Source organism: Felis catus, chromosome A3, assembly GCF_018350175.1.
Source record: "Felis catus isolate Fca126 chromosome A3, F.catus_Fca126_mat1.0, whole genome shotgun sequence".
Classification (NCBI taxonomy): Eukaryota; Metazoa; Chordata; class Mammalia; order Carnivora; family Felidae; genus Felis; species Felis catus.
In genome coordinates, this window is record NC_058370.1 from 126,128,211 (window position 1) to 126,148,227 (window position 20,017).

The window sequence follows — 20,017 nt, forward strand, 5'->3', positions numbered from 1 at the left end:
ACATATTCTGGCCTGGCTCTAGGTAAAGAAGACTGCTGCTGACATATAGCTTTTGCTCTCTTTCTTAATTTGATATAAGCTAGTCCAAAATGTACCAGTCATGACACTTACTGAGTACCTACTGTTTTCTATGCATTCTCCAGTGTGAAGACCACAAGACAAACTCAGACATAATCCTGTCCTTTGGGAAATTTAAAACCTTGAACAATCCCTTAGAGTAAGTCAAGCATGCAAACTGATATAGTCAACCCCAAAAAGCTGTTTGTCCTCAGTGCCAAGAGAGGGTCGCACATGGAAGTTGAGGAAGAGATCTGTGTGGGCTGGATGTGGTCAGACTATAGAGAGAACCGAGGTGAGCTTTTAAGGATGAAAAAGACATGGATAGGTAGAAAAAGAAAGAGGAAACAGATGTGCTCTGGGATCAGTGAGCTTGAGAGGCAACTTCAAATTACCAAAAGGAAGAAATAAAGGTCCACCCCTGATGACTTCTTCTCTGGTGCCTTGTGGAATCCTCAGGGACAGTGCTCCCTCCCACCTGTAAGCTCTACCTTCAGCACTCACACGAAACCTTCTTCTGGCATTCTAACCCTCTTCTATGTGCGTGTTCAATGCATGTTATATCCTTCCCAAATGTACAGGAGTGGAGGAGAGTTTATCAAAATAATCTAGGGAGTTAATTTCAAACTGTACAAGTTGTGTGACTCCTCTCTTATCCTAAAGATTCTAGAATGGGGGCTTTGGCAGGGGAGGTCTCTGTACAAGACAATAAGCACATTGAGGGAAGAAATGGTGTCCTATTTCTCTGTGGCTCTCTCAGGGCAGGGGCCTGGCACATACCGGATGGGTGAGTAGATGAACGAATGACAACTTGAGAAAAGTCGGGTCTAAAGCTATGAAGTTTGCAGCTTGAAGATGGGTCCCTGTGGCAATAAGACCTCGCATCTTTGTATCATTTTTCCAGTGTACAAAGCACTTTCCCTTCCATTATCACGTTGAATAGCCTCCTGGAGGGAGGCGTGGAGGCACTAATGAATGGGCTTTTCCCACTGTATCTCTGCCAGTATGAAATAAGACCATTGGAGGATGCCTTTTGCTATAGAGACCAATGACAATGGTTTTCAGTTCTCAAACTGTGGTCCACAAATCAGCAGCATCAGAATCACCTGGGAACTTGTTAGAATTGCAAAGTCTTAGGTCCCATCTGGAACTTATTGAATTCTAAACTCGTACTGGCACCCTACAATTTCGGGGGGGGGGGGGGATTGTTTTTTATGAGTCCTCCAGGAGATTCTGATACAACGCTAAACCAACCAGAACCACTGATCCATTCCATTTCCGAGTGGTTCCTGTTGCTGAGTTCTTCGCCTCATCATAATAAAAAAAAGCCCTTCCTCAGACTCCAGGTGGGCAGGGACAATTCTCCTGAGGGTGAAAGTAAACTTCACTGAGGGTTAACAAGTCCCAGGGCCCTTTAACGGAAAATATACTAAGCAAGCTCCGATGTATGGGATTTGTAAATTAAAAATATTCATTAGGCATTCCCATGGGGTCGACCCCCGCTACTCTGGGGCCTGTGCTCACCCTCCACGCTCAGGCTGGAGACCTCTCCACGGACTCACCACGACCCAGGGCACTCTCCTCCCACAACCAATCAGATGCCCTCGGAAGGAAAACTACAAGTCCCAGTATGCCCCACGCCGTCCCGTCAGGCGGCGAAAGGCCGCGCCCCAGAATTCTTCGCGTGCAGGTGGCAGCCTTAGTCCCTGGCGCGCGCGACCACTCCGGAAGTCCCGCACAGGGGCCGGTGGGCCCTCGGCCCCCGCGGCTATGGCCCTGGTGGCTACAGTAGCGGCACTCCTGGCTGCACTGGGTGGGGCTCTGTGGCTGGCGGCCCGGCGCTTCGTGGGGCCCAGTGTCCGGCACGGAGGAGGGGACTCCGGCCTCATGCACGGGAAGACTGTGCTGATCACAGGGGCGAACAGCGGCCTGGGCCGCGCCACGGCCGCCGAGCTGCTGCGCCTAGGGGCGCGGGTGATCATGGGCTGCCGTGACCGCGCGCGCGCCGAAGAGGCAGCGGGTCAGCTCCGCCGCGAGCTCCGCCAGGCTGGGGGCCCCGGGCCGGGCTCCGACGCCGGCGAGGCCGGCGAGCTCGTCGTCAGGGAGTTGGACCTCGCCTCGCTGCGTTCGGTGCGCGCCTTCTGTCAGGAGATGCTCCAGGTGTGGGGCTCCGGGAGCCAGCTGGAGATCGGGGACGAGCGCAGGCCTCGGCGAGCGGGCGGGGCGTGGGCTGAGCGGCGGGTGGCCGCCCAGAGTCCGGGGGGTGTGACCTTGGGAAAGACCAAGCCTAAGAGTCCCAACAGTCCAGTGGTTTTGAGAAGGCTAGGGAGTGCAGGCTGGGAAAATTGGTAGGACAGGCGTCTGCCTTCCAAAGATGCTGGGGAAATAATGGCCCCAAGAGGAAAATAAGCCAGTTTCTGCACATTTCCTTTCGTTATGTGAGGACCGGCCCTGGAGGAGATCCGCGAGGTCACGGACTGTTTTTTCTGTGTCCCGAGTGAATCTGCACCAAGCCATCTTTCAGAGAACCTTAGAGCCAGGGACCTTGAAACAATGTTCCCCCCCTACTGGGGTAGGAAGTTTAGTTCTCTGTCACCAGTAGACTCATTAGCACCACATCCTTAAGCAGTATCTGGCCTGATTTCTAAATAGACTGGAGCTCAGAATCCCAGTGGCCAAGTGCTCTAAACGGGGACAAATAAATATAATACTTAGTATTTATTGAAGGTTTCCTATGTGCCAGGAGGTGTTCCAAGCACTTATAATGAAATTAAAGTGCCCTTGGCTATTACTGTCATCGAAGCCTCACAGCAACCCTGGTAGACATTTTTATCCCCATTTTACAACGTTAGGCAATGAAGGCATAGGTAGGCCAAGTAATTTGCCCAGGATCTGTCTCCAAAGCCCTCGCTGTTAGCTTCTATACTCCCGCTGCCTGCCAGTGAGGTGTAGGATTTCTTCGGTTAGCTGATAAATATTCCACTGCAGGGGATGTCCTCTGTTGAAATTGAGATAGAAGAGTTTCCTGCAGGGGTAACTTGCAAAAGGCCATATAGAAAAGTGAAATTTAAAATTAGCTGGCATGGGAAAGGTGCCTGTATGAAATGGAGCCTCTTGAGTCTACAGCAGAGGTTCCCAAACTAATTATTTTTTTTCATAATGCTGGTGAGCCAAAGGAAAGATCTATCAGTTTATTAAGTAATTAGGTCCAAGCAACCCAGTATTTACATCCTAACAACTTAGTAGCTGTTTGAAAAAAATAATACACATAATTCAAAGAAAAAATTTTTTATTTCATTGTTCAATAACCATAACTAGTGATGGGAAATGTGCACCTGTTGTTCACTGCACCAACTTCTCAGTCTTTGGGATCAGACTGGAAATGTCCATCTTTTTTTTGTTCTACATTGATTTTTAACATTGTACTTGCATTTTGGTAAAAACTCAGCTTTGCAGAGATGAGACACCATTGAAAGGAATTTAGCAAAATTTAATGTTTAAGCTGTGAGCCCCCTGCAGCTAGTAGTTTGAGATGTTGTACAGATTATCACTTTGTTTCCCTGGAAAATATAAAATTATCCATAGCACCCTGTGGAGTCCCTTATGAGGCTGTAGGGCGCTTTGATGCATTGTTTGGGAACTATTGCAGATCTTTTTTGTCTGTTTGTCTTAATAACTAGTGTTTCATTATCAGCTGAAACAGTTAACAGTACTGATGTATAAAAGATGTTGAAGCATAAAAAGTGGGTCTTCCTGTTCATTAAAATGTGGATGGGTCTGGGAATCCTTCTCATTTCTGATACTTACAGCATTTAACCACTTTGGCCATTAAAGACAGAACTAATTAAAAGTTAAAGAGATAAACTTTATTAAGTTCCTTCCTGGCTCTGAAGTTCAGTGACAATAACTATATATATATATATATATATATATATATATATATATATATAGTGGAAGTGTAAATTTCCCACAGGTTAGTATTCATGGTATTTATATCATTTATCTCCTCGAATTAAAAAAAAAATGGTGAATGATAAGGTCTTAAAATAATACAAGCCCAGCAAAGAATGATGGCTCAGAAATGATTAATACAGGAAACTCTTCCAAAGGATTAGTGAAAAAAGAACACTCCTTTCTTTCCCCCACGGGTGAACTTTTGCCTTCTTTTTGAAGTTGACTGTTGGAAAAGCCAAAGGTGCGTAGACAGACAGAATGATAAATAGTTGATCCTCTGACAGGTAGGCTGTGATAACAGTTGTGAAATTTAACACATTTTTCTTTTTACTTACACTTGGCAAAAGGACCAGTGAAATTTGAAATTTGACCTCAAATTAATTTAATCGTAGGTCATCACTCTGTCTTTACACCTGGAACATGTTGTGCATTTTTTTCTCTGCCCATCAGAAGAGACAGAGAGGAGCCAGGAAAGGGCTGGGGAAAACCAACTTAATATGAATTAAAAAATGAAAAGACTTCCTTTTGAGGACAGTCTAAATTTTAGCATTTTACTCTGGAGAGATGCAGGAGGGTACAAAGTGCAGAATTCTGACTATATAGATCTTCTAAGCTGCGGGCCTTTTGTAGCTTGAAAGAGGTCGATTTCATACAGGGAAAAAAGAACTGTATTCTAGAATCCTAATAGATGTTAAAGGTGTTTGTTGGGGCTAACTCCTCTCTAAATGTCCTTTGCTGTCATTGTGAGACTTAGTATTATGTTTCATTGCATTGTTTTTTTTCCCCATTGTGTAGTTTCTGATATTTTGATATTACCTACTTATTTTTTTCTTAATATTTCTTTGATTTATTCTTGATATCCTCTCCAGTCTTATTTTGCATCCTTGACCCTCTCTATTGTCCCAATTTTGAGGAAACCACTTGAAGTTGCTCTATCCCCATGGTACTGTTTGCCCTTAGAAAACTACAGAATGGAGAAATCCTAATTTGGCCCTGGCATTGTTAATAGCAGCTCTGGGAATAAAGGATACTGACCTGCCTTCTGCTATACTTCCACTTTCTAGCACACATCGATTCTCTAGCTATAGTTTGAAACTCCCAATTAGAAAAGCAAGCTAGCTTACTAATTAAAAATAGGGGCATTAAAAAATAGGGCATTGCTGTCAGAAGATTTCCTCTTCCAATTTTTGTTTGCCACTTAGGAGCCCTGTCTTCACAAATCACCTAACCCGGGTGCTTCAGTTTGCTCTTGAAGTTGTTGAGGGTAGATGAGATAACATGTGAGAAGCACAAACCCCCCATTAAGCATGCAACCCACCCTTGACTGTTGAAAACCCTTGAAGGCATTGCATAGAATTTTAGTACTTTGCAAGAATTTGTTTTTAATTTCATTTGAGGCCTGTGTTCATAATTACCTCATTCTCTTTTTGACATTTAAAGGAAGAGCCTAGACTGGATGTCTTAATCAACAATGCAGGGATCTTCCAGTGCCCTTATATGAAGACCGAAGATGGTTTTGAGATGCAGTTTGGAGTGAACCATCTGGGGCACTTCCTACTCACCAATCTTCTCCTTGGACTCCTCAAAAGTTCAGCTCCCAGCAGGATTGTGGTAGTCTCTTCCAAACTTTATAAATATGGAGACATCAACTTTGAAGACTTGAACAGTGAACAAAGCTATAATAAAAGCTTTTGTTACAGTCGGAGCAAACTGGCTAACATTCTTTTTACCAGAGAACTAGCCCGCCGCTTAGAAGGCACGAACGTTACTGTCAACGTATTACACCCTGGTATTGTGCGGACGAATCTTGGCAGGCACATACACATTCCACTGTTGGTCAAACCACTTTTCAATTTGGTGTCGTGGGCTTTTTTTAAAACCCCAGTAGAAGGTGCCCAGACTTCAGTTTATTTAGCCTCTTCACCTGAGGTGGAAGGCGTGTCGGGAAAGTACTTTGGGGACTGTAAAGAGGAAGCGCTATTGCCCAAAGCTATGGATGAGTCTGTTACAAGAAAACTCTGGGATATCAGTGAAGTAATGGTTGGCATATTAAAATAGGAACAAGGAGTGAAAGAGCTATTTATAAAACTGGATGCCTTACATCTGTAATCAGAAATGGTGTGGCTTGAGTACTTGCTACTTGAAAACACAGCTTTGGTTTTACAGTAACTGCTGAGAGGTACATAAGGATATTTTGAAGGTACTAAAACAGTTATTTTCTAGAGAACATAAAATTTCAGAAAAGTTTTAAATATAAGCATAATGAGTGCTGTAATGAGCAATAGTATAATGAATATATAATGAACAATTTTATAAATTATGATTGAGCAAGCATGGATTATAAATATTAAAGAATCCAGTGACTTAAACACCTTGAGAAGTTTTTTCAAATATCTTTTTGAGTTTCTTGGCCAAAGTGTTAAATATTTATATTGCAGTGCTGGTTTTTGTGTGAAAATAATATGCCTATTGTGTGTACCATTCTCACTTGGAATAAATTCAGTGATGCAAATTCCTAATTGTGCATTTTTTTTTTACAAGTTTCACTAAATTGTGTCCTTTATCATCTTATTAGCCTCCACTGATCTTGGTATGCCCAGTGTCTTCCCTTCCCACACATCTTGCATGCTGCATTAAGAAGTAATATTTCGGGGCGCCTGTGTGGCTCAGTCGGTTAAGCGGCCGACTTCAGCCCCAGGTCATGATCTCGAGGTCCGTGAGTTCGAGCCCCGCGTTGGGCTCTGTGTTGACAGCTCAGAGCCTGGAGCCTGTTTCAGATTCTGTGTCTCCCTCTCTCTGACCCTCCCCCGTTCATGCTTTGTCTCTCTCTGTCTCAAAAATAAATAAACGCTAAAAAAAAAAATTTAAAAAAAAATGTGGTGGTTTCCAATTGCCCATAACAGTGGGTTTCCAGCCTTTTTTTGTTAAGCTGCAGAATTCTTTCTTCAAAAGAAGTCTTAAGGGGTGCTTGGGTGGTTCAGTTGGTTTAGCATCCAACTCTTGATTTCACCTCAGGTCATGATCCCAGGGTCATGGGATCGAGCCTGTGTCAGGCTCCGAGCACGGAGCCTGCTTGTGATTCTCTTCCTGTGCCCCTCAACCCCCAACCCTCTTCGTTCTCTCTCTAAAAAAACAAACAATACAAAACAAAAAAGTCTTAAGTAGAGAAACTTAATGGATAAAACAAGTAATTACAATACTTGTTAGTATTGTCTTCTTCCAAATATGTTCCTTTTGCTAATGCCTGAAAGGATTTAGCAGAATATGGTAGTTTACAAACTACTTCTATTTAAAGTTTAAAGTCTTTAATATACATTTGAGACTATCCAGGAACTGGCCACAGGCTTACCTTGTCCTCTTAGTGTTGTCCAATAGAACTTTCTGCAATGATGGAAGTAATTGTGTCTGTGCTGTCCTGTGAGGTACACTCTAGATACGTGTGGTTATTGAGTACTTGAAATATAACTGAGACCTGCATTTCTAATCTTATTTAACATTAATTTAGATTTCAATAGGCACAGGTGCCTAGTGACTAATGTCTCAGACAGGAATCTCTCTTCATTCCATTGTAAAACCCAGTCATCAGTATAAATCAGTCATATGTTCACTTGCTTCTTGGCCTTTCCTTATATCGTTCCTTCAATCCCTGTAGACAGAACCAGTCCTTTTTCTGCTTTGTTTTAATTAATTTTGGAGCTTTACTAATTATTTGCTCAAAAATCCAGTTAGATAATTAGAATAAGAATTCTTCAAGGAATTTTTTTTATTTTGTTATATTCTTATTACTGTTCCTTCCTCAAGAATCAAGTGTAGTACTTGACACACAGTAAACATTGAATAATGATGTTTGAATGAGTAATAAGTAATGGGTCAGTGTTGTGCCTAAAAATAAGTCTGAATAGGGCTATTGTAGGTATCTGTACTGTAACATCAGAAATAATAATTAGTATTTCTTTGTCTTAACCATCTCTTATTGGAAAAGGAATTGGGACAGAAAATTCCCAATTTGGAATTTCCCAATACTGAATTTAAGGACCATTTTGCTCAGGAGTAATCCTCGGTTGGTTATTACTTTCAAGACTATTTATATTATCTGGTTACCAGTATCAATTCTTTTCGAGAATGGCAGGACCTTGGCAGATTACACAGAAGATCTGTTTTCTGTTAGAGCACTGGGTTGTGCATCTGAGGAACACAGTGTTTGTATCATCACAGGTGTGCCTCTGCAGGTGTAGTGGGTATAGCTGCATCATGTTCTTTGAAATGCATTTTTAAAAAATACTCCACAAAGAGACTTGCTGAACTTAGAAATATGGCAGGAAATACACCAGAATGCAACTTGGAGAAATGGAAGCTAATAAATCTGTCCTACACCTCGACTTCATTAAAAAGAGCGCCTTTTTTATTTTTTTTTCTTCCAGTTAATACCATCTTTTCTGGCTTCATTTTGATACCTGATGCTTTTCAGGGGAGTTGGGCCTTTTGTAAGAGTTGAGCCTTTCAGAGTTCTTGTTTGCGGCACCATAATAAAATAGGATATATTAATTTATCATGATGGAAAACTAGAAACTCATCTGGAAACACCAAGTATTTAGGTAAAATGAGCTGCCATTTGGAAGATGTCCTTCCCACCCCGTGTTGTATGGAATCGAGGGCTAATAGCTATAGTATGACTAGTTAGATTTTGAAGATTATTATTAAACTCTTCTGTTCTGCTGACTTCTAACCATTTCACTGGGCAAAGAAATGAGCAAAAGGCAATTCTGTTCCGCCGATACTTATTCTCACCCTTAGCAAAATATTGTTAGAAGTGTGCAGTGTGCCAGATGATGCAATAATTGAGTTAGAAACCCATTTTCATGTTGGTTTCTGGCTTCATCTTTTGAAATGTTGCCTTCTACATCAAGCAACTTGTTCTGAAAAGAAGTGAACTTGCTAGCTTTTCTGCCTCGATTCTACTCAGAGTAACTATTCTGTATAGGGGGTTCCCAGTAGCATTTAACTGGGAAAGGGATCTCATGGCATAAAGACACCACCACATCAGATTTCATTAACAGCTCAACTATCCAGTTCTCCCTGAGACACTGGCAAGACACTTAACCTCCTTGAGCTTCTGTTTTCTTGGCTCTATCATTCAGATAATCCTTTAAAGGATATATTGAATATATTAGAGTATGTAAATGAAGCATTTAGCAAAGTGCCTGGCACATAATAGACACTCATCCATTTCCCCTTCCCAAATGCACCTGATCATTACTATTAATGGTAATAGTAATTAATAATAGTAATGTTTATATGCGTTCGTATGATGGAAGGAAAACTAAACCAAGGGTCAGCAAACTTTTTACAAAAGGCCAGACTGTAAATATTTAAAGTCACTAGGCCATATACAATCTGTGGTACATGTTCTTTTTCTTTTATGATCCTTTAAAAAATGTAAAAACCATTCTTAGCTCATGCAGGCCAGACCATTATATTTATGCAACAGCCCAATGGACTAACTAACTCTTCTCTTTCAGACACTGTGCATGACAGCGGTTCTCGAGGGTGCTGTAACACCAGTTTCTTTGTGTGGCTCCTGTTGTTTCTTCATATCATTTCTAACCTTGTATGACTATTTGTTTGCAGCCCAGGAAGTCTAGAGAGTGTATTTTTTAAAACCTCTCTCCAGCTATCGATTCTGGTGTGAGGAATCATAGTTATCCGCCTTCAACTCTCTCCCCTCACAAACCTGCTGAGCCTGGCCAGAGATCTGAGGGAACCTCTATTTGAATATTTAATTGATTCCAAATGTCCTAAGGAACACTGAAGAGAGAACATGTTACTAATCACCCTTCAGGAGCTTGGCCCCTACAGACAGCTTCAGATGTTTCACAAAGCTTATCTGGACAATAGGGAGTTAAATTAGTTACAGGTTAACATGGAGGAAGTAGTTTATTCCTAAAGGCAAGTTAGGTGGAGTGCTCCATTTTGCACCACCAGTAAGGAAGAGTTTTTGCTAAATTAGATATATCACCAAAGTACAGAGAAGCACCTTTAACCGACCATTGACTTACTGTAATAACTCCACTCTTGTAAAACATACTGACTGATACCCATAGGGTGCAAATGCTCTAGGCTGGCAGGGCACCTCTGGCTCAGAATTCTGCTCCCACCTGTTCTATCATATATTTAGGAAGAGTGAGTTGTAGAGCATTCATGTATTCACTTAACAGATATTTATTGAATGCCTATTATGTGCCAGGCATTATTCTAGGCTTTGGGGAGGCAGGGGGCAACAAAGAAAACTCAACCAAATCTGTGTGTGTGGGTTAGTTGTGCACTATTATTAATCATAATAGAAGTTATTCATCATAATACAAACCAATGAAATATGAGCACAAAGAGAAAGAACTTCTATGAAAGGTAAGCTGAGTGCTTTCTTACAATTAAGTGAGGGGAGATCGCTAGAAACTTGCTGTTGAATAAAGTTTCAAAACACCTGTCAAATACTAAAAATATATTTATAAAAATCTAAAAGGTGTCTATATTTAGTGCTTTGCAGGTGACTTTCAACTTTGACTCCATTTTATTTTATTTTATTTTTAATTTTTATTTATTTTTGAGACAGAGAGAGACAGAGCATGAACAGGGGAGGGTCAGAGAGAGAGGGAGACACAGAATCGGAAGCAGGCTCCAGGCTCCGAGCAGTCAGCACAGAACCCGACGCGGGGCTCGAACCCACGGACCGTGAGATCATGACCTGAGCCGAAGTCGGACGCTCAACCGACTGAGCCACCCAGGCGCCCCTTGACTCCATTTTAAAGACACAAAAACTGGAAATCATAGACTATACTGTGTAAGTGACTATAATGCAATAAGATGGGATTCCAAGTGAACTCATACTCAGAAAAACAACAAATAAGGGCCCTTTGCTTTGTATCAGAAGATAGGCAAATAAATGAATATGCTGTATGCTTCAAGTTGAAATAATAAATCCCGGGTGCATATGATTCATCTTTATGATTTCCTTCTTTAATCAACTTGTTCATGTAACCAACCAATTCCAAAGAAGAGGGCTAGTGCTGTATGAAATAGAGCTATCACTGACACCAGAAAGTTTCAATTTGGAGGAATTGGCAATAAATGTGTTCTGCATAGTGAGTCATATTTTCCCTAAGACTTCTAATCTAAATTGAAATATATATATATATATATATATATATATATATATATATATATATATATATATATATTTTAGTACCCCAATAGACTTAATTGATTATTGGGTTTATTTCGTCCTGAGTGTTTTTGCATCCTAAGATTTATTTTCATCATTAACCCTGTTTGTTTCTCTTCTTCATTTAAAGCCCCTACTAATTGTGTTAAGTAGGTAAGTTCCTTAATATTTAATAGTTATTTTTTCAGTATGTCCTTCGGTCTTTAGAAGTTGCCATGTTACATATGATGTATGACAGCCTGGTCTGTTCCAAGTCTCAAGTTTTAAAATCTATTCAAAAAACAACAAAAAATTGCTAACTTCCTTTATAAATTCTGACTTAAAAAATACTTTTTTTTTTTTTTGGAGGGAGTGTACCCTATAGTCTACATAGTAATCCAGTGATTAGCAGAACGGTTTTAAATCCTAATAGCACCTTTCCTGCTACTATGAGAGCAGTAAGATGAATGAGTAAATAGAAGTTTAAGTTGTAAATATATTCAAGAGATTTTTATCTGTACAGACCGACATACAATGTTAACATTTTAGGAATATCTTGAAGTTGTACACATGGTTTGAGGAAATGCTGAGCACAGAGAAATACATAATCATTAGTTTGTGAAAAAAGCAAAGCAAGTTTCTGCCACCAACCCATGAAAGCACAGGAAATGGCTTCATGTAGTAGGTGTTGGAGTCTGAGCATTCTGTTGACAGAAGCGGGTCCTACCCAGGGGTTTTGTGTTAATGTAATCAAACACTTCAGAGCTGCAGCCTAGCAAGCTCAAGTCCACCCACCTCAGAGTTTATCTTTAGCTCATCTGGAAGAGTTTATTTTAAACATTGAACATTGTTTGCTGCTGTTGAAATGAAAGTGAGAGAGTTACAAGCTTTCTTCCACTGCCATCTGGCAGATTTACTGATGGATCGGGTTCTTTAATCCATGTAGCCCTGTGTGTGGGAGCTATTGTCTTTGTGTTGATCATGCAGCTGGCTTGGCTGAACTTTAAAAAGCTCACACAAAGCTATCGAGAGCCATCCTATAGATAAATGAAGTTGGGGGTGTTGCAAAAGCCAATGGAGTCTTTTGCAGGAGGGTGGAGAAGGCTCGAATGTAGATTTTTCATTCTTCTCCAAACACACCATAGCTCTCTTTGTGACCTGTAAAAGAGGAGAAGAACCGTATTGGAATATTTTAAAAGAAATCATCGTAGCCACAAAGAAGTAACTATAGCTAAATTGGAAAAGTATGCAGCAGGGTAGAAAGGAAAGGAATAGCAGGTTAGAGGGTCCCCACCTCCTTAAAATAAATGCGGGATGGAAGAAATCAAATAAATGTGCTCTTATTTTCAGTGGGGATTTTTTTTTCACTATGTGTGATATGGGGACATTCAAAGGCACCAACCACATACTTAGCCATAGCCTTTTGGGGTGTGGGACAATGTAGGGTCTAAGTCAGTACCTTACACCGAGTATAATTTATGACTAACTCCAGTGTGTAATTCTTATCTTACCCACTAATGCATATACAAGCATTAAGAGATTTCATGTGAACAATGGGCTATGCGCAGGATAGGATGCCTTCAATATAACTTGCATTCAGCTTATAGAAAAACAAGAAGACAAATAGAACCAGAACTATCTTGGATATGTTAAATTGCCATTCAGTTTTCTTTCCTTTTAGTAAAACAACTGCACTGTGCACATTCCAGACAAAAACCAGTTTCCAACAAAAGATGCCTCTACAGTGAGATTTTGAATGAGTGACTAAAAGGAGGCCTTCTTCCTACTGTTTTTGGCTATTTTCTGGTAGTTGTGGAAACAGAGTTGCTTCTTTTTATTCAGTCTTATTTTTGTTGTTTTGTTTTGTTTTGATAACAAGAGGCAATTGAGGTAGACCCTGTAGTTCTGTGTCCACTCACTTCTCAGTGGGTATTGAGCAGGGTCTACAGCAGTAGCAGCATCCTGATTCTGGTTTCCTGATCCCAGAATCAAAGCTGTGTCTTGTAAATAAGTATTTCTGCCAACATCCCCCAGGCTCCCACCCTCCTGACCATGCATGACAGAAGTAGTAGCTTCCTCTTACAGGTCAGTTCTGTAGTATTTCTGGATTCATTCCTGTTACTATAACCTAACCCAGTATTTCAGCCCTCCCCATTATTTTGTAGGCACCTACTTCCCTACTTTACTCAATCCCCTTTTCCTTAAAATATCTGGGAGGATTGTTTTCTGCTGAAAGAAAGAAAGAAAGAAAGAAAGAAAGAAAGAAAGAAAGAAAGAAAGAAAGAAAGAAAGAAAGCAGATTAACAGGATTACTGACCAGGGACAAGAAGCATAAAGTTTCAAATAAAAACCACCTTGCAAATGAGCAAGCAATGGCATAATAGAAGACACAAAGAAATGGAGGGTTACAGCTGGAAAGGGAGGGAGCTGATGAAGGAGAGGCAGCCAACATGGCATTTCTTTGGTAAAATCACAGAAGTACAATGCTTGGGCCCTCACTCAGCAGCCTCACATATTTGAACTTGTCAAGATGTCAGTAGACAATGAGAAACTACCAAAGGAACTGGAAACCTCTTTCCTTTGGGTGACACACAGTGAGGAACTCCATTTGGGGAACAAAATTATAACCAGAAATTCGATTAGATACCTGTATTAGGTGAATTCATAAGCAGATTTATGCTCTAGATGGCCATGGCTCTTGAAGGGGGCTTTGAAACGATGTGTTCTCTTGTTGACTACTCCACCTTCTGGGTGACATTTTCTTTTTCCTTTTTTTAAATCTGTGCTTATCACCTAAATATGGCTAGTCTGCCTCAGGAAACATTTCACTTCTTCATATCACAGAGAAGTAAAAGGGGCCAAGTGAATTAGCCACACTCAAAGACACAGGTAGGGGTAGAGGAATATATTATTCATGGTCGGAAAGGCTGACATATGAGAGAGTATCCGCGAATCTTTCCTAATATGAGATTTCTGGGGAACAGGTTAATTTATCACAGCTGTTTTCCATTTAGGAAAAATGTAATAAATACTAGGCTTCCTTCAGCAGGCAATTTGATTAAGATTGTAGAATGACGTGTGATGGATAATCCTGCATAAGTGTTTTGGGCAGTGTGAATGGATTAGAAGGATGTTCATAACTGAAACGCTGGCTACCCTAGGAATATTTATTTCTAGTTATCTGCTGCAAATCAAATCAGAGAAGTAGACATAAGGGGGATGCGGAGGCTACATGTGAGTGTCTAAGAACCAGACTATAGTGCATGGAAGGCAAGGACATGTTTGAACATTTTCTTCTTCCTGCTAACATCTGGCATGGGGCTATAACATATCAATTACTCACAAGATATTAGGCTGATTATTTAATTAGTTATTTAATTACCAAAAACTAAGGTGTCTACCACCATATTGATGGTCAGGATAGATGGAGCTGATTTAACTGGCCTGGCAGATGGTCTCTTCCGACATCCTGGAAAATAAGCTCAACCTTCATGGGGAGTAAAGGGTTCTTTGGGCTTGTGACAGTGATGCTGGATTGTCTTATACACTCTTACTCAAAACACGGAATGATGCGTATGAAAGAGCCTTGAGTAAGTGTGTCATCATTTTTGACAGTTATAGTCAATAATAATTAGGAATTTGTAGGAGGGGAAACTAGAATGTCAACAAAGAAGGCTCACAGGCTGAAAAAAACGAATCTTGCCACAGATTCCCCTGGAAACATCTATATAGTTCATTCAAACTATTGACTAGTGCCATCCAGTAAGCAGTCTGCCTTCAGTTGATGAGAGAGGATTTGCCAAAGCCAACACAATTAATTCTGCCACAACCAGCATGTATTTGCTCTGGTTCATAATTAATTTTCAAATAAGTATATATGCATGAAAAGAAATAAAGAGGGCTTATGTTCTTTTTAAAAATAATGCCACCATTCTTGCAAATCCCTAAGACCACGGATGATCAATTCAATTAGGACAATTGAGATGTGATTAAACTCACCAGAGAGAGTTCTTTCTAGAATAATATTATTTATGAGAGATATTTCACATATATTATCTCTAATTCTTGTAGCAACACTGCAAGATATTCTTATTCCTAATTTGCAGATAAGGGAAGAGAGTTTCAGAAAGCCTAAGTGACTTGCCTAGAAAGTGATGGGCCTAGGATTTGAACCAAAATTTTTCAGGTTTTAGAGACTTTGGCTCCTTCCTACCAGTGTGCACTTCTTTTAGTGAACTAAAATAATGTACATAGAAAAAGTTAAAATTTTCTCTAAAACCAACACAATAGTAGATATTTCATTCTCATATTTATGATCATTATTATTCCCAATCTGTCCCTTTAATATATTCATTTTCTAGAGTAGATAATATTTTAAGTAAGGTTATTTCTGCCTGATAGGTCAAGAATGTGTTAATTTTTTTTTTCATTGACTACTATATTTAGTTTCTCTGTCAACACAAGTTAATTGAAAAGGTTTCTGCATAATATCCCGAAGTGTAAATTATTTATCGGGGCAGTTAAAAAACCCAGTGCCCCATCCAGAATGTTGGTTCCCTGCCAAAGGGATATATATCATCTTTCATGGCTTTGCAGAAATTGCACAAACAATGAAATGTCTGAGTTAAATCATAATACAATGATCAAAAGAATTGTATTACTGTACTTTATAGTAAATGCATCCATTTCTTTTGAAATAAAGCAGTTTTAACTCTCCAACATCTGCTGAAAATTCAGAGATTATACATATCCTATTAGCAAAAACCCTCTAAAGATTCCAAATACTTAGAATAGTTTTCCCACTTTGCAATTGATAACACACTTGACATATCAATATTATTTCATGTAAAATTTTCTGAATGAAGTGAGAGATGACAAGAAAAATACTTTTTGTGTTTCGTTTTCCAAAAAAAAAAAAATATTTGAGGGAATTTTGGCTGCTGAAAATGACAGGTTACTTAGACCAATACTTTAATTTAAAGACAACTGACAATTCTGGATAAAAATAGAAAAAATATGCGGACAATGTGGTGAGAAATTTTTAGATCAAAATCAGGCAAATATGATGTAAGAATCCTAAAAGTTAAGAGAGAAGGCAAAATTACTCTTGCCCAGAGGACCTTTGTCTCCCTAGCAGAAACAATGATGAATGTGAAATTTTGTTTTGACTGCCCAGAGCCTGAAGGAGGATAGAAGTGAAAGCCTGCACAAAATCTGGGATTTGGTACACATTCACACAAATTCACATGAAGCTGGGATTCTGAACCATTCCACGCTCGTGGTAAGTATGAAAAAGAATTAACATTGAATTATACTCCCAACTGTCCCGTGGAACAGGGGAGTTGTCTTAACATTGAACAGAAGAAGGAACATATAAAAGAAGAGAAAACCCCTCCCTGGAAGGAAGACTAAGCCCTGGCCCCCAAGGAGAAGTGCCCATTGACTTCACCAGAGCAACCCCCAAAAAACTCAAACCATCAATTTGGCCGAAAGTCCTTTGGGGGACTGGTAGTACCCTAGAGGACCAGCAGAAAAAAACCCAAATCCTCTTCCAAGGAAGGGACCTTCATAAAAGGGCTTGAGCAATCTCCATAAATATTTTTTTTCAAAGTCAACAAGTAGCTAAGGTATGAGCATAGGAACCATGAGTAAGAATCAGCAGCACTGATCCGAGGATTTCAGATACAGAATTCTCAGACATAGATGATATAACAAATAAGTTGAATTCTCAGACATAGATGATCTAACAAGTATGTGTACTATGCTTAAAAAAATAAAAATTAGTTGAAAATTTCATCAGAGAAAAACTACAAAAGTGACACCTTTTAGAACTACATAACATTTCTAGAAATGAATTTATTTATAGAATTTATAGCAAATTACAACAAATATAATTTATAACAACATTGTAACAAATGAAAAGTGAGAGGGTAGATTTGGCTGCTGATTGAACACAGCAGAAGAGAGAAATAATAAGCTAAAGAGACAGATTAGAAGAAATAATGCAGAATGTTTCAAAGAGTGACATAAGGATGGAAGTTTTAGGGGAGAGATCAAGAAATTTATAGACAGAACATAATATATATATATATAATGTTTATTTTTGTGAAAGAGAGAGACAAAGTGTGAGCTGAGGAGGGGCAGAGAGAGAGGGAGACACAGAATCTGAAGTAGGCTCCAGGCTCTGAGATGTCAGGACAGAGCCCTATCCGAGGCTCGAACTCATGCTGTGAGATCATGACCTGAACCGAAGTCCGATGCTTAAACTGACTGAGCCACTCAGGTACCCCAGAATATAATATATTTTTATTGTAGTTATAGAAAGAAAAAAAGGGAGAATAGGGACAGAGGCAATATTTGAAGAGATAATGACAGAGAATTTTCCAGAACTGATAAAAAACAATAATCCACAACTTCAACAAACCTAATTTTAAAAGGAATGTTAAAAAGGCACACACTGAAAACTTACATACACACAACAAGCTGCACGCAGATATTTATAGCCTTACTTGTAAGTGCCAAAACTTTGAAACAGCCAAGATATACTTCAGCAGGTAAATGGTTAAGTAAACTGTGGTACATCCAAACATTGGAAGGTTATTCAGGACTAAAAAGAAATGAGATTTCAAGACAAGCAAAGACATGGAGGAAACTTCGATGAATATTGTTTAGTGAGAGAAATCAATCTGGAAAGGTTGCATACAAAATACATACACGTGTGAAAGACAGTAATAGACTGAATGACAATAACTGCCAACCTAGAATTCCATACTCAATCAAAGTGTATATCCAGAATGGAAGTAAAATAAAAATGTTAACAAACAGAAACAGTCCAAAATGGAGAGAACCAGCCACAGCTGAACCCCATCAAAGGACATTCTAAACAATTCACTCAAGCATAAGGAACGTAATTCCAGATGGAAGTCCTGAGGAGATAAGACCAAAGAAAATATTAAGTAAAACTGATAATTATATTAGAAAATAAGAATCATATGAACACTTATTATATAAAAATAATGTATATAAAATAATAACGTGAAAGAATAGACTTAATACACCTGATAAGATGTAGATTGAAATCATGAAGTGGTAGGTTGAGTTAAAGTGTTCTAATGGTTTTCCATTATCCAGGAGTAAGATTAAAAAGTCAAGATTGGTACTCAAATTTGTTAAGTCAAGGATGCATGGTGTATTATAGAGTAATCACCAAAATAATTTTTAAAAGGTATAATCTCCAAACTAATACAGCAGGAAAAAAAATAAAAATAATCTTTCTAGGGGCACCTTGCTGCCTCAGTCAAAGGAGCATATGACTCTTGATCGTGAGTTTGAGCCCCACCTTGGACGTAGAGATTACTTAAATAAATAAAAAGTTTTAAAAAATATTTCTAAAAGAATATAAAAACTAAGAAAAAGAGTAGGTAATATGAGACAAACATAGGACACAGCATAATATGGTAGACTTACACCAAATGTATAGTTATAATAAATGTAAGTGATGAAATACTCCTATAACAAAGACAAAGATTTTTGGACTTTTTTTTTTTATGTTTATTTTTGAGAGTGAGAGAGACAGAGCATGAGTGGGGGAGGGGCAGGGAGAGAGGGAGACATGGAGTCTGAAGCAGGCTCCAGGCTCTGAGCTGTCAGCACAGGGCCCGATGTGGGGCTCAAACTCACAGACTGCCAGATCATGACCTGAGAAGTCGGCAGCTTAACTGATCCACCCACACGCCCTGGTTTTTAAAAACCCAATTGTAGGGGCATCTGGGCGGCTCAGTCAGTTAAGTGTCTGACTTCAGCTCGGGTCATGATCTCTCAGTTCGTGAGTTCAAGCCCTGCATCGAGCTCTGTGCTGACAGCTCAGAGCCTGGAGCCTGCTTCAGATTCCGTGTCTCCCTCTTTCTCTGCCTCTTCCCTGCTTGTGCTCTGTCTCTCAAAAATGAATAAATGTTTAAAAAAATTTTAAACCCAATTGTACATTGTTTCAAGAGATACACCTTACATGTAGGTATGAAGATATTAAAAGCAAAAGAAAGGAAAAGGCTGCATCAGGACAAGTCACCAAATGAAAACGGACATTAGGACAAAGTAAAACTTAAGCCAAAAAACATTAGTGTAGATAAAGAAGGTCACTTCCTAACAGTAACACTTTTAGTCCACCAGGAAGATATGATAGGTTTGCTTTTTGGTTTTTGGGTTTTTTTTGTTTTTTTCAAATGTGCCATGAACCTAACTGTGTGAAAATTAAAAATTATAGAGCCTCAAAACATATAAAGCAGAAAGCAAAAAAGCAGATCTACTGTCTGTCATAGTATCTTTTTTTTTTAACGTTTATTTATTTTTGAGACAGAGAGAGACAGGGCATGAACAGGGGAGGGTCAGAGAGAGAGGGAGACACAGAATCCGAAGCAGGCTCCAGGCTCGGAGCTGTCAGCACAGAGCCCGACGCGGGGCTCAAACTCACGGACCTTGAGATCATGACCTGAGCCGAAGTCGGACACTTAACCGACTGAGCCACCCAGGCGCCCCAGTATCTTTTTTTTTAAACACACATTTCTCAGTAGTTGATACCCAAAGCTGACCAGATGTCAATGAGCCTGTAGCAGATCTGAGCCATAATTTGATTAACAAAGCTAATTTAATAGACAGAGAACATTGCACTCAACAGCTGAAGAATCCATGAACTTTCGAGCTTGTACAGAAGAATTTCAAAGTGATTTCATTTTATTTACTTTTTAAATGTTTATCTATTTATTTTTGAGACAGGGAGAGAGAGTGCGGGGGAGGGGCAGAGAAAGAGGGAGT

The 20,017-nt window shown here is 39.6% G+C and overlaps 1 protein-coding gene across 1 annotated transcript; it reads left to right on the plus strand.

Annotated features, from left to right (window-relative positions):
• The first annotated feature begins 1,485 nt into the window (after positions 1–1,485).
• RDH14 (retinol dehydrogenase 14) lies at positions 1,486–6,526 on the plus strand. The gene is made up of 2 exons (XM_003984483.5): positions 1,486–2,217; positions 5,452–6,526. The coding sequence occupies exons 1-2, from the start codon at positions 1,501–1,503 to the stop codon at positions 6,067–6,069; spliced, it is 1,335 nt and encodes a 444-aa protein (XP_003984532.4). The 5' UTR covers positions 1,486–1,500; the 3' UTR covers positions 6,070–6,526.
• The last annotated feature ends 13,491 nt before the right edge of the window (positions 6,527–20,017 follow it).

Excerpts from the sequence above, each read along its gene's own strand:
- RDH14 (XM_003984483.5), top strand. The coding sequence starts at position 1,501 with ATGTATGGGATTTGTAAATTAAAAATATTCATTAGGCATTCCCATGGG. Across the intron at positions 2,218-5,451 it reads TCTGTCAGGAGATGCTCCAG|GAAGAGCCTAGACTGGATGT; the intron begins GTGTGGGGCTCC and ends TGACATTTAAAG.